Here is a 15867-nt window from a genome sequence, read left to right on the forward strand (position 1 = left end):
TATATGGAAAGGCAGTCAGGTTCTTGCTTTCTTTCCTCTGTGGTCCAAAACTTCCACTTGGAGAACTCCAAAAAATGGAGATGGAAAGCCTATCACAGCAGGTGGAACACATTGTCTCAAAGAATAACTAAATATAGGTGTAACGAATATCCTTTGAGTTAATCTTTGTCTGAAACCCTGGGCTGTGGGAACACAGCATTTCAGCTGTACCTGTTCAAAAGACTTTAGTGGGTTGACAAGTGAGAGATCAAATGTATAATCTCTAAGAAACATTATTGTGCTGCTTCACATAACTATCTTACACACCCCCAAGATCAGACTATTTCTGAAGTGGGTGAAAAAACTGGTATTTGAATTTGATAATTAGCCACTATTTCAAGACTCTGGTAGTTATGGAAAACACAGGAAAGAAATTTTCTAAATCCTAAAGGATTACTGGTTTTGATGGAGCTCAGTAAGACCCAGCAATGATACAGAATGTGAAGCTGTTTCCCTGGCAGTGTGGGCTTCAGCACTGGAATGAATGACCGAGTGCTGCTCTGACTATCGATGCAGGATTTTGCAGATGGTTTGTCCATCAGGACACGGACTGTGAATTTTGTACAATGAGAATAAGTGCTACACTGGCTTTCAGCAGATCTTAAAGTAAGAATACTTACAGCTTCACTGCCCTCTGCCCACATGGCCTGAACAGAGCAGAAAAGAGCCAACCCTTTTTAACATTGTCTGGGTCTCCTGCTTGGCCCTGCATCTGAGTGCGCTGTTGTCCTGACTGAGCTCTGTGTATATACTGTTCCTTTAGCTGGCTGCACTCAAGCACTTCATAAACATTCTTAAGGAAAAATCTGAGGTCTTGAATGCTGCAAAATTCCTGGTAAAGACTGCTCTCTGGGGCCTGGTCCACAATCCTAATGGCTGGCTAATTGGCAGTATGCATCCCATATGCATCCCACGAGGTGACTCATAAATCAGTCTCAAGCTGAGAATAGTGGGGGCAGATGTTGCCACTTTGCTTCTTGGACAGTCTGTCTGTCTCTCTTGGCTCATTATTATGGAATGAAAAGACAGGATTCTAGCCTGGTTTTGGAATAAATCAATACCAATGTCAGCATGAAAAAAACCCCCAACAAACAACAAAATACCTCTGAGAACTGCCCTCAGCCTTTAATTTCTTTTTTCTGGGGCTATATGTTTGCTCCCTGGGAGCATGATGAAGTCCAAACACATAGTCTTGAATAATTTGGGAACTCAAATAATTGAGATCACTGTTGAGGATGGGAGAAGAAGGTGGTGGAGGTTACTTCATTTCCCAAGTGTGAGGCTATTTTCACCTTCATTTGAGGCCCTGATGAGGTCACTCCTTTAGGGAGATGCATTTGATCTCAATGGACATTTCCCTTACAGTTGACATTGGACTCTTAGGATATTTTGTCAAGAAGAACAATCAGTACATGCTTCTTGAGGATTTTTAATTACATTCTTGAATTTCTAATCTTGAAATACAAATTCCTGCACCAGAAATAAAGAATAACACATATCAAAGTCACATCTCAACTATGCTGTTTTCTGAAAATACTGCGTGAAAGACATGTCAAGGTTATACATCACTGAAATGGATCAAATGGCAGCATTTATTAGAGGGAAGAAAGTCAAACCAGATGTAATGGGAATCCTCATCTGCTTTCACTAAAACTGAAACAGAATCTAGTTTTGATGTTAATTTGAATAGCAGCCTGTGAACCATATTTAAGATTTTTTAAGAAATGGTAAAATCCTAAATTTGAGGTCTGGATAATTTGATACCTGAATTCTGCTTCTCCGCTCTCAATGAGTAGGAGTTAAATGTTCTTACTTACCATATGTACATATATAATTGTATTTTTGCAAAATGGCTATAGGTATTGCATCTTTGTGTCTGTAAGGACTATTTAATTTTGGATAAATACATGATATATCTGAATTTTGTTTCTAAAGTCTACTGCTTCCTACAAAGTAATTATACATAATAGAGTATCTTTCAGTTTGTAATATTTACTAACACATAATAATGTATTAGATCCCATGTAGCCTCTTTAAATTTCTAGGCTAACAAACCTTTTTTCTTTTTCATTTTTTCTTTCTAAATCTCTTGCTGTGGACACAAGTTCTGGGTTCATTTATCTTTGCAGGTTGCCTTCAAATAAGCCCACATGTAATCAGTTCTGTTTCCTTTTACAGCTTGTCTTGCTTCCCTGCTCCACCACAGGTCTCATAATATTTCCACTATCAAAGTCCTTTTTCCATCCCTTTCCAGCTGAGTAAGGCTGGAATTGGGTGGGACTCCACTGTGACCTGACTGCTATTTCACTACAGTACAGGTGCAGACACTTCTCTGTGGCTCATTAGCTGGTACCTAAAGCTCTGGTGCTCTGTATGCAAGGTGACCCCTTTCTTGACTTGAAATTCAGTGACCATGAGGTGGGGATTGTCAGAGGCCACCAGTACAGCTAATCCTGACAGAACATCTGATTATCTTTAGGCGAGAGACTACAGACATTCTGGGCGCCTTCCACAGAAACAGTGACGTTGTTATTAACATCAGATCTATGGAACACAGAGCCAAGGCTAGAGCTCATTCTGGAGTAGATTATAAGGAAATAAAAAACAAACCAACACACAGAAAACCAAAAAAACCCCACAATTCCTCAAACCATAGTCTTTGCTCTCCTTTTGTTTGTTCCAAAATGAGAGTAGGCTGCTTTTGTACTTTGAGTTATATCATCACATAATACCCTGTGCATTTTCTTTCTGCTTTTAAATCTTTAACTTCTGTATCTTTTTTTTTCTCTAGCTATTATTTTCCTTTCCTCTAATTATTGTAATTGCCCAAATATAGAACAAGCCTGCACAGCAGGCAGCCTCTTGCCTTCCCATGCTCCAGCCTTACATCCTCACTTCCCAAGTCTGATCTGCTTTAGTCTGTTTTGCATTTCTAAATAGGTGGGAGCCAGGTCCAGTTTAGCTGAACAATTCCAGACTCTGTAGAAAGTGGGGAGCTGCTGCCATACCCTGGCAAACTGCATGAGCAGCTGCTCGGTGGCACCTCCACCCTTCGGAGGGGGTCTCCCACTGCTTGCAGCAAATCCACTGTCACTCAGAAGCTGCCACTTCCAGAGGTGCAAGCAAGATACTGAGAGTTCCCAAACTGGGTAGGAGTATCTGGTAAAGTTTGCAGCACCCAGTCTTGAGCTTGAATGTTAAGTGACATTCATGCATAGAGGGTTTTCTTCCTAAGCTAAATTGCTTGAAAAGCCTTCTTGTACACAGGAACATGAATCTAGTTCATTAAAAATAAGTGTCAGAAATCACAGGGTGAAGTGAAAGCTTGGTAAAACATTTCAGGCTGCCTGCATGGTAAAGGAATGCATGTATGCTGTTCCTGGTAGAAAAGAAGCCAACACCATGTAAATCCAGCATTTCTTTTTGCTTGCCTTAAATCGATGGACTTGTGGTGCTATTCCTGAGAGTCAGCAAACATGCCAGGAAAGATCTGTTTCCAAGCTGACAGCCCTTTCTCAGAACTTCCCGTAAGTGCCAGGGAGGATGGAAAACTGGGCTGCCAGGCTGCAGAGGTGCTTAAGGGAGGAGTTTGCCAGCAAAAGAGAATTGCAGAGTTTGAAGCACAGAAAGACCTTCAGTTTTCCTAGAGTTCTTACTAAAATTTTCTAATTCATACAATGAGAAAAGTAATATCCTAAACCAAGCAGTCTAATCATCTTGTCTCTCCTCCTTTGCCAGTCATTTTTAATATGATGATGGAGACTATGAGCATAATGTATTCTCTTCCTGATGGTTTTTGCTTTAATGCTGGATTGAAATACTGCTCTAAGAAGGGATGGGCAGACAAGGGTGGTACATTCTTGTAGTATGAAGGAACTCCGCGGAGACTACTTTTAATCTAGGAAAACTTTTTTACATAATTAGAGAAGCAGCCTTACAAGCTACTCTCTGAAAATCTCATATAACAACCAGGAGGTTTTTGTATACACACCCACAGCCTATATTCTGCTATAAGGTCTACAGAGAAACCTTGTGATTTTTACCCTACTGCCACATTCTACTGCTTTATGGGAAAACCTTGGTAAGGAAGAGGTACTTAAGCAACAGGCTTCCCACCAGTGCCTTTCTGTCCCAACTTCTTTCCTTACTGCACATGTTCTCCTGTAGGAAAGCTACTCAGAAATTGCAAGTTAGTTCATCTTTACATTAACAGGAGTCTTAATGAGAAGACACACCATCATTGCACGCTGAACTTTGGAGATTGGCTCCTGGATCTCATTTAGCCTATCCATGGTCATGGGCGCATCCAAACTGTAGTGGCCTCATTATTTCTATACTTCCCCTGTTCAACTTCACTGTTGTGATGCTCGAGGGAAGGCCACACATGATTACCTGATCATCTCAGCATTAGGGTGTTGGTGATGCAGAAGTTTACTCTCACAAAATCAGAGGAGGTATTATATACATTGTAGAATTACACAGTGATGGGTGGGAAGACAGGTGAGAAAATCGTGTGTTTATAGGAAGAAGCTTGTAAAAGCATATTGCAACCCTTATTTTTGTGCAAAAAACAGTATGCAAAATACTCAAAGCACCTCTGTGGGGGTATTTTAAAGCCGCTTTTGACTTCTGCCAATTACGTTGCAAGGTAGTCTGCATTGTGCAGCTAATGTCTCATCTTGAACAAAAGTTTGTTGGCTAAGGGGAGATGGCAAAATCCTATAAACATATAATGCATCTGTAATGTATCCCAAATTAGAAGAGTTTAAGTGCTGTTACTTATAAAAAGCCAAAACCAAACCAGAACCAGACAATTTGGAAGCAAAATTCCAATTCCACTTGATTTCACCTCTCATTTGAAAACTGCAAATGGATAAATATGAAGACTAAATACTAGACCTCAAAAATAAAGGGAGAATAAACCAAATAAGATAGAATCAAAGAAACATAGGATTCACTTGTTCTTCAGATAGTATGAAATCCGTCATTTCAGATGAAATCCATGCATGAAGAAGAACAGCCAGCAGATCAATCACTGGCTCTGAGACTGGTGTCACTGGAAGAATTTTGTGGGTTTGATTATGGGTTGGGTTACACAACAGCAGGCTTCCCAGTGAGATAGGCTATACATGTCTCAAAGGGGGAAAAGGATCTTTGATCACAAGTTAAGAGGTCACATTGGAAGAGCTTTAAACTGGATTTGAAGGCAGAAGAGGATAAAACCAGGCTCGATAGAGATGAGCTTGGGGGCACCACACCGATGTTTGAGGGATGTTGTTCTAGATAGGTCCTTCAGTCTGCCATCCCAGCGGAGGCTGGGGATGAAGATCCAGGAGGCAGCAAAGACAGAAGGGTTATTGATGTGTCAGAAACCACAGAAGTGCCAAAGAACAGTCATGTAGGAATTAGGGCTTCTTCCCTGTGGAAGGCAGCAGGATCAATAGCCCAGATGAAGTACATCTACACCAATACACACAGGATGGGCAACCAACAGGAGCTGGAAGCCACTGAACAGCAGAAAAACTATGATAATTGCCATCATGGGAAAATGGCAGATGAATTCTTGACAGATTTAGACCAACTGTTCAGAAAGGCCAAGTGCCAGATCCTGCACTTGAATTACAGAGACCCCAGGCAGTGCTACAGGCTGAGAGAAGAATGGTTGGAAAGAAGCCCATTGGAAAAGGACCTGGGGGTGCTGGTCAACAGCTGGTTGAACATGAGCTCGTGTATGCCCAGGTGACCAAGAAGGCCAATGGCATCCTGGCCTGTATCAGCAATAGTGTGGTCAGCAGGACCAGGGCAGTGATTGCCCCCCTGTGCTCAGCACTGGTGAGGCCTCACCTTGAATCCTGTGTTCAGTTTTGGGCCCTCACTGCAAGAGTGACATTGAGGTGCTGGAGTGAGTCCAGAGAAGGGCAATGAAGCTGGTGAAGGTCTGGAGCACAAATGTGATGAGGAGCAGCTGAGGGATCTGAGGGTCTTTAGAGAAAAGGAAGCTCAGGAGGACCCTTACTGCTCTCTACAACTACCGGAGAGGAGGCTGTAGCTAGGTGGGAGTCAGCCTCTTCTCTCAAGTAACAACTGATATGACAAGAGGAAATGGCCTCAAGCTGAGTCAGGGGAGGCTTAGATTGGATACTGGGAAAAATTTCTTCACTGACAGGGTTGTCAAACATTGGAGAAGGCTGCCCAGTTAAATGCTTGTCACCATCCCTGGAGGTATTTAAAAGATGTGTAGATGTGGTACTTGGGGTGATAACTCAGTGGTGGACTTGGCAGTGTTAGGTTAACTGCTGGACTTGATGATCTTTAAGGTCTTTTCAAACCCAAACAATTCTGTGATTCTATTGCATTATTCTGTGACTTTAGCTTCCTATTCCTATGGAATGACACAAAAGAGAAATGTCTCTTTTAAACTAAGTCCTTAAAGCAAAGATGCTGCTGAACTGATCTGAAGCAGTACACACTGGCACTGATTTACCTGCGCCGTTACCAGAATCACAATCTTCACATTTTTAGGTCTTGGAATAAAATCCTACTTCATACCTCTGCCAGTATGTGTCTGGCATATCTTTTCCTGTGCCTAGCTGTGTCTGGCTGTCATTAACAGCTTTGTTTATTAAGCACTTAATTATTAATTAAGCACAAACTATTTTTAAAAAGAGAGGTATAATAGCTAGTTATTTTCCATATTAGTAGTGTGTTAGAACTGCTACAGAAAAAATGCAAAGTTTATTTAACAGAAGGAACTGTATGACTGTAAATTTTGCACACTTACTTCTTTCACAAACCACTGGCAGAAGGCAGGGCCAATCCACTCTCTTGCATGAATCCCACAGTCTATCCAGACAGCTTTCTTGTAGGGCCGTGATCTTTTACCTAACTTGAAGTGTGAATATTCACAAAATACCAATGGATCTCATCACATTAGTGAAAACACAATAATGAGAAAATAATAGAATATGAGAGAGACGGAACCATTTTGAATTTCCTCATATAAAGGAACGGAAATTTATTGTTTTAAAAGGTATGGCCAAGATAATGTTAGGCAGGTGTGCCAAGATAATGAGGCTGACCTAAGGAAAAAAACTGTAGGAAAAGTGAGATCTGTCAGTTCCTCTTTTACGAGGAATGAATATCACATGGAGTAGGGTGAGGAACAATGACACTATGTGAATAGCCTCATAAAGAATCCAATTTTCAGAACTTTTCAACAGGAGATGGAAAGAAAATACATTGAAAGATTTTTTGCATCTTACTGACACACTCTAATTTGTGGTCCTAATCATGTGAGTCGAGAGCACACAGCCCTGAAATTTTGTCACTAGCTAAAGAAAAGGCGCATGTGGCACATGCTGAGAAGGGCTCCAGAGTCCTCTGGGGTCCCTCTCCAGCATAACTGCTCTCCTAGTTGTCTATAAAAAAAAAGCTTTGCAATCCCCTTAAATCCAAATCCTGCTAATTGAACTTGTCCTGTTATCTTTCTCCATGCATATTCAAACCAGGTAAATAGGATTTGGCTCTTAGTTTTCCAGCTTTCTTTCCCCTTTTTTTCATTAAAGATGACATTCAGAGAGATACTTAGATTTAAGCAACTCATCCTTAGGAAACACTGTTAAGCTGTGTCTCTGGTGTATGTGCTGTAACATAAATAACAGGGTCTGTCCCTGATTCCAGATTTTAGTCTCATTAATGACTGTTTAATCTTTACCTTGAGTACATACAGTGGTCTCCCTTCATAGGATTTTCCAACAGAGAACATGTGAACAAGATCTGAATAAGTTCTATTCAGATAATGCATCCACTCCTCAATCTGCAAATACAGAAATAAAATAATTTTTTCAGTCTTTGCATTTCCTGGGAAGAAACTGTAATATATTTATTTTTCTCAGCTCTCAGTCCTCTCTCTACTTTTTGATTTTCCTGTAGTTTTTATTTTTGTCTTGTTTGTTTGTTTTTGTTTTCACACTTTAAGCATTATTTGGCTCTCATAGCTCTATTGCCAGAGGCTGGATGCAGCCTTCACATGGGTTTTTTTTTCCATTTAATTGTTGGGTATTACTGGAATGCATAAGCTGTCCATTGAAAATAGGGGGACGTGGCTAATCCACCATTGCCACTAAATATTAATGGAATGAAGAAAGAGAGTCCCTGATTCTGCCTGCCAGAACACAATGACAAACAGATTGACATGCATGTCTCAATGCTACCTGCAATATTTGTTTCACAGGCACCAGATCTTCTTGTGGTGCAGCACTCTGCATGCTCAACCCAGTGACTTTGATTTGGTGCAGACTGAAATTGTGTATGTGAGCACAGTAAAATCAACAGAAATTGTTTACCCAGCCATAATCCAGGATAGTGTTCCTTATACATGAGTTTGTACCTAGGTGTTTTTAAGTATTTGTACCTCCCGTGCAAATACCTAAGCATTTACTCATATTGCTTAATTAAATGACTTAGTGTGACCAATCACTCACTGAAATCTCTTATTCCACCAGAGTAAAAGACCTACTTTTTAAAATAAAAACTCAGGTGCTCTGAAAGATAGTTACATGTAAAGATGAGCCTTGAATACAAATATTAAATATACTTTTTTTTTTCAAGGAAGTGCCTATTTTTGAAGAAGCAGGACTTAGAACATTTCTGAAGATGAACGGGTAACCAGAACTTGTAGAGAGAATGAAATCTTAGCCTTATTAAATACAACATTGTAGTAGATAAGAGGAACAATATGCATTTTAATGCACCTCTTCCAGGGAGTGGTACACTTCGTAGTTATACCCAGAGAGGGACCTTCGATTCCTATGGGACCTCACTCCAGTCTGGTTTTCTATTGCTTGCTGTAGGTCTGATATGAGAATCCTAGGTAAAAAAAGATAGCAGTATTACTGAAAAACTAGTAGAACACACAAGCTAAATCAGAATAACAATCATGTTTAGAGGAAATATAGCAGAATTTAAACCATCCTGACTTTACTTCATCTGTTACGTTTTGACAATAGAGTGCTTCAGGCTCACTTGAATATAAGCTGCCAAATAAATACTCCAGCTGCTTTGAAATGTAACAGTGCCTTCAAAAACACAATAAGCTAGTTAAGTGACTAAAACAGAATGATGTAAATAATGTAGCCAATGTGAAGAAGCACCCACTTTAATTTTTTAAGGAGCAACATTTGCTGTCTTCTTTTATAATCCAGGTATACTATGTGATCATGGATCTTTGAAAAATGATTTCAAACCATTTGGAAAATCTTTTTAAGCTTAGAAAAACATGGACATACTTTCTCTTGGGAGTGGAATGCAATGTTACATATAGCTACAAGTTGTAGAGGCAAAACAAAAAATTAAGAACTTGGCAGCATTATCGTTCTGTCTGAAACACGTAAAAACAGGAAACAAAAAAATCTGAAGTGTGCTTTGTTGTTTACCTTATCTACTCTGCTGTAGTTGTTTGCCAGTTTTGTTAAAATAACTCAGGAAAAATATGAAAAATATGAAGTGAAAATTAAATATACTTGCATAAAAAGTGAGAGGTTCTTTGCATTAAGAGCAAAATGCAGAGAGGGCTATGTAAGCTGAAAACTTTCCTGGTTTATGGCAAAAAAAAAAAGAATATTAAATTATAATACAGAAAACATCTGAAAATAACTATAATAAGGAAGTTGAGGCATCCATCCATCCCATCAGACAGTAGCAGGAGCAGGAAATTGTCATGGATATCTGTAACAACATTACTGTAAAACCGAGAGTCATCCTTGTAATGCTCCCTTCTCCTAAAGCACGGCAATGTGTAATCACCACGCCACTAATTCACCATTCCCAGAAAATGACAGTCACGTTCAACCTTCGAAATTTTTATAGGCATTATCTGCTGTGGTTGGAAAAAGATGGAAAGAAATGGCATTTACTCTCCTCGTAACTCAGCTGTGCTGCAGATGCCTCAAAGGTAATAGGCCTCTCTACATACAGAATCAAAGTAAAGGTTATTCTCATCCTCCAAAGCATTAGTGAAGTAGTTGTATAATTAGGAATTACATTGTTCTACATCAGCAACATTCATTAAGCAAACTAAAGGATTATAGTCTTGACTTGCAAGGTGTTGTATGTACTGTAAGAGCAGTACTGTAAAGCTGATCAAAGGAGTGATTTTATTCAAGTCATTAGGGCATCTAATATTTAAAAAAAATACTGGACTGCTTTGCAGAATTCTGATTTGTATAAGCACCTATCAGGATCAAGCTCATTCTGTTAACTTACGCATCTGTACTCTATATGGGATTTGATAATCTTTCTTTATTCTTAAATGACTGTCTACTGTGTGTGCTTATAACACAAAGGCTCTTAAGTCCCTTAGGTCTGAGTGCAACGTAAGTGGCTTCTTTGCCAGAAAACTTACAACCAAGGCAACTGGGTGCAGAGAGTTTATCTGATGCCTGGCTTGTTTCCATGGCCATCTTGTCATGAAGTCAAATCCTAAGAGAAATAAGCCTGTTTTAAAGGCAAGTGCTGGTCATTATTAGGGATGCATAAATGCTTCCTGCCTTTGTAAATATGTCATAATTTAGGTAAGCATCACTGTATTGAGCTGAAATTTTACCTGGCGTTTGCCTCAGATTTTCCAGTTCCAAAAGAGATGTAGAAATTTAACTCCATTGCAGTGTGTGGAAAAAAATAATTTTAAAAATTGTGAAAAACAGTAATCTGAAAAGGAGTTGTACAAAATCCTGACTTGTGGAGCTGCACTTCAGCTCAGGGCTGTGGTCCCCACCCTGTGGGCATGACTGTGCTTGGCCAGCCTGCTCCTGCTTCTCCCTGATTATGGATGTTGTTGCTCTCATGGTGAATCCTCCTAGGTCTTGTGGAGTTACAGATCTCAGGAGGCTTGTCAGGACAAGCACATGATTGTTGAGGCTTTGCAGGGTTTTGCTTCTGATGGCTGGGACCATCCAAAATGCGCAGCAGGGAGATAAAGAGGGAGAGCAAAGGACAAGTATGGACCTGGTAAAATGCTGCCCAATTTCCTTCTAAGTGCACACAACTTTTGTTCCAAAAGTCAGATTTTCCCTGTGGAAGATTAATGCACTGTTATCCTAGCATGTTTTTTGGGGTAAACTGCAGAGACCCTTTGCTCTGGCAGTTCTTGCCCTGGCACATGGCTCTGCAACCCAAGCAGAGGTCTTCAAGTACAGAGAGTGTTTATAACAGATATCATTAAAGGTGATTACTGTGAGCAGGAACAGCAGTAGACATGAATACAACTGCTGGGTCACAGTAATTAGGGAACATTTTTTTATAAGCACAGGAAAACAATTACAGAAATCCCCATCTCAGTTTTAAACATAAACAAAGCCAAAGCAGTGCTGAACCCACATGAAAGTCACTCTGAACTGCAGCTATGGAGCTTGTGTACTTAATTGCCTTATATTTGTTTCTGTATTTTTAGAACAACAAATTAAGAAGAGACCACTGTTATAATTAAAATGGGATTGTGATGAGTACTATACATATGTATACATAAATACATCTACAGTATGATTTACACCATTCTGAGATGATGTGCAGAGGAAAAAGTATAAATAACTTCATATAGGTCTTTACTCAGCAAATTTTTGAGAATTCTAATAACTCATCAGTTGATTATTCAGATGCTTAGGCATGTCATTGAAAAAGCTTTAATGACAAGATCATTTCTCTTGTCCAGTATATCATATGGATAAATATGAAAGGATAACTATACTCCAAAATTGTCTTGAATTTTTTTAAGGAGCACTATAAATGGTTTGTGAACTTAAGTGTGCATTTGTACTGTATGACTTGCATTGGTCGCTAGGAATGGAGAATAAAGAAGTAGCATGTTCCTGTATAACTGATGAAGAAGTTTTGCCTCTGCATTTGCAGCTTGCTTGTAAATAAACCTTGCTCCTACTAAACAAAGAGGCAAAGCAGGCTACAGAATTAGTAATTACCAACCCTCTCTTAACAGATGTGATTTCACATATATTGAAAACATTTCAGCTTGACTCCAAAGGAGGACATTTAATTAAAGCTGCCTGCCTGTGGGAGATGGTCTGCTCTGCCATTAAAGTGGTTGTTTTCTTGGCAGTGCCTAGCTGTCTGCCAGCCTAACTGCTGTGATGTGGAACGCATTTTTGAGAGCACTTGGCGTGGTAGATGCAGACCTGCTCCGAAGGCCAGGCCTCTGGAGCGAGGCATGGGAAGTGAAGCATGGGCTTACGTGTACTGGATGTTTGCTTGCTGGAGGTAGGGCAGCAGGCTCCGGCTCGTGTTCTGCGGTACTCGCACGTCAGCGACTGTACCTTCGACGATGTGGAAGGGGCTGCTGGGCTGCCACAAGTCCACCTGTAGTGCAGGAACCAACCTGTAATTCACATGCATTCAGTGGAGGTGGGGAAGTCCAGGAGACAGCATGCTTGAAGGTAGGTAGGCAAACCCTCTAGGCTTGGTAGAGACAATAAAACTGCATCGGCTGGTCCAGCTCGGCATCTGTGCTAACGGAGCAGATTTTGAGGATTCACTGTGCCCAGCTCACCACAACTGCCCTGGGAGATTTGCCAGTGGGAACAGACAACAGTCTTCAGAACATGCCTCCTCAAACAGCTCAAAACAAAAGCTAGTTCCAGCTTCATGCACCTCCTCAGACTATTATACATTCCCAGTGTATTAGCTCCTATGGAGTCCATGAGTCTTTTTTAATTTTGCAAGGCATTTTCTCTGCTCATTAGGGCAGCCAAAAAATGCTAAAGAGATATAGGAAGCATAGCATATACCAGTGTTGTTTGTAAAATGTACTCAAGTTTTATTCTTGATAATAAGCAGATCAGAGGTCAGTAACAGGTCACCAAGACCATGAATACACAATAACTTTATATTAAATGTCAAAATAACAGGATTAAGATAATCAGATTATTTCAATCTTGTAAAAAATGATAGCTACTGAACAATGCCACTATTATTATTGTGCTATCTGTATCTGCTCATACCTAAGGGATGTTTCTTGTCCATTTTTACTTCCTTTTGTTGCCAAATCTGAGATAAATTTGGAAAATTTAGCCCAGAACATGAATTTTCAAGAAAGCAAGAAAATTTGCAAAGAAGGATTTGAAACTCAGTGTTCTGCACCCTGTAGTAAAATACTGTACTTGCACTCTTCAACACGAGCACAGTTCCTCCTCAACCAGTGTGAGGACAGTGGAAAGAACACAAGTCAACAAAACTCTTTCCAGAGCTTCTGGATGTTCATAGGAGATTATAAACGGGAGTTTTAGGAGCAATCTCTGTATCAACATGACAAAGAGGCATGCCAAGATCCACAGGCCTTAAAAATATGTTTGTGAGCTGAATACAAGGAAGGAAACTGATATGGAGTACATGTTCACACATTTCTTAAAGAGAATTTTTAAAGGATTGATACTTGATAAATGTCTTTTGAAGTTTATTGCAATCAGCTGTGCCAGGCTGCACTTATGAAGCTGTTGATACAGCTCATGAGCGTCCACTGCTTTCCAGGTATCTAAAAAGATTTTTATAATCTATACCTTAAAAGGTCCTCACTTCTTTTATGCCATAGAAGCTATTTGGGAAACATCAAATGCATTTACCTGGTCTTGCTATGGACCTCATTTGTGAGAGGAGTACAATCTTGCAACAGGGGTTTAGTTCTCAGCATTTCTCAAATGGCCCTGAGTAAAAATATTCTGATTACTAAGAGGGCATCTAATGCTGAATCTGGTGTTACCTCTTTAAACAAGAGTGACCTCAACCCAGTTAATCCAATTAAATGCCTGCTACTTTGGAAGGAGCAGAACTGAAACACAGGGCCAGCCTCTTCTTGTTCCTGCCAAAGCCACTCTTTGTTTCAAGCTGCCACAATATGGTATCGGCATCCAAGTCATAGTGGTGGGTGGGTGCAGCATCTTTTGAAGTCTAACACCAGGACTGGCAAAGTTCACGAGGCTTGTGAAGCTGACAGCAGCTATGACAGATGGCCAGTAGAAACGAAAGTCGTGAATTAAATGGTGATAAATGCTGCTTACAAATAAAGATTGTCTCACTGTGCTAACACCTTATGTTTTTTAGTTTATCTGTCTTTCGTATTTTGATAAATTACAGGCACCCAGTGAAATTCCCCCCTAACTCAACATAGTTAATTTCACACATGTTTAATTAGAAATGTGTATTTGACTTTTAAGATTTATTCCAAAAAATATACATCAGAAAGGGTAAATGTGTTGTTCTTAGAGTAACAGTCTATCAACGAGCTCAGCCAGAGCCATCTTTATAAAAATAACAACATATTGTTACATACAAGCTAAGAGCAACTGAAGTGAAGTGTCTCCTGGCCAACTGCAATATCTAAGCACACAGAATGGCAATAGAAGAAAAAACCCCAACTAATCACAACTGATATACACCTGAAACTTGTCTTTGTTCTTGACAGTTACTCAGGATTTATTCTGGTGAAACTCTCCATTACCATGGAGGAGATAAACCAACAAATATTCACACTATTAGCTATAACATCACCAGACTTTTTAATTTCTGAGGTATTCTAATTGTTCCTCACATTACTGGCTACAAGTGAATATCAAAAGCAGAAGCAATCTTCTTTTAACTAATGAAATCAGTGGCATATTGCCACTACACTCTTTCAGTGAAACTGCAATATTTCAGTCCTGGCATTGTCCTGGAAGTGAGACAAAAAAATCCTATATTTAGAATGCAAATCATTCTGCTTCATCCCAATTCCCTGTTTGGGTAGTTTGGCTTCCTTTGACTCCCACTTCTCATCCTTTGCAATGTAAACGAAGCAGTCAGTGCTCCTCTGGGAGATGTTACCTGTGCTGTCCAGAACAACACTTCAATCACTGGCTGGATTTTGCCTAATAAAGCATATAAAAAGCAACATGTTTCTCCAACAGACATCCTATTTATATTGCAGCTGTCAGCTTGTCCTTGGTGTGACAAGTTCATGGAAACTGACAAACAGAAGATGGATCTCAGAGCAAGCATGTTTGGACTGAGCAAGTCCAACTATCCTCTACTCACTGTCATCTTCAGGAGACTTTATCACTGCATCTCCCACAGATACTGAGAGTCTTATTGAAATTATCACTCTTATTTCAACATCATTCCTCTCTCAAATATGCCTTGGATTTCCATGCTGGGCTCTGCTGGCTAGTGAGTGGCAGTGAAAGTAATGACTGTCCTATCCTCTTCACTCTCTGAGACAGGGTGTTGTTACCCCCACACACTACACACGAGCCTTTATACAGTATTATGGAGTACCAGTCAGTGCCAAAAGATATCTGTTTGCTGTATGGGTGGTAGGATTTGCTAGGTGGGAGGAAGATTCTCCAGCTACAAAACAAAGAGATGCAGAAATCCTACAAAACTCCCGGAGCATACAGCCAAATATTTGAACCTCAAAATTCATCTGGTATCTTGAGGCTAGAGGAAAAGAAATATGCTTTAGAGCATGTCTGCAAACCTAAATATTCTCATCTCCTTTGCAGAACACTCTTATTTGCACATCTTTTCCTGTCTTTCAGCATGTTCAGAGTTGGGACCAGGAGACCAATTACTAAGCACCTGTCACTCAATGTGGCCATGAGTGCCTGTTCTCAGGGACAGTGGTGGCTCCCCAGATGCCCAGTGAATGCTCTTTCCCAGAATCTCACTGGAAGCATGGGCATCCTGACTTGCTTTCTATGAGGAAAAAATGGTATGTAAGAGCATAGAGACTGGTCTCTTTTTCCAAAACATTTAAACACATTATTTCTTTATTTAACAAAGAAAGTGTGA

At 40.0% G+C, this 15867-nt stretch overlaps 1 protein-coding gene across 2 annotated transcripts in view; it reads right to left on the reverse strand.

The window, feature by feature from the left end:
* CPA6 (carboxypeptidase A6) overlaps window positions 1-15867 on the reverse strand; it is an 87408-nt gene that overhangs the window by 24019 nt on the left and 47522 nt on the right. For both annotated transcript variants that reach the window (XM_042036418.1, XM_042036417.1), the window contains exons 3-6: window positions 12281-12405; window positions 8793-8907; window positions 7754-7855; window positions 6821-6925 (exon numbers count right to left, since the gene is read on the reverse strand). In XM_042036418.1, coding sequence (XP_041892352.1) covers window positions 6821-6925; window positions 7754-7855; window positions 8793-8907; window positions 12281-12405 — 447 coding nt within the window. The remainder of the gene's footprint in view (window positions 1-6820; window positions 6926-7753; window positions 7856-8792; window positions 8908-12280; window positions 12406-15867) is intronic.

Source organism: Corvus kubaryi, unplaced genomic scaffold, assembly GCF_017639235.1.
Source record: "Corvus kubaryi isolate FWS band 111438036 unplaced genomic scaffold, C.kubaryi_AGA036_p1.0 37385, whole genome shotgun sequence".
Taxonomy (NCBI): domain Eukaryota; kingdom Metazoa; phylum Chordata; class Aves; order Passeriformes; family Corvidae; genus Corvus; species Corvus kubaryi.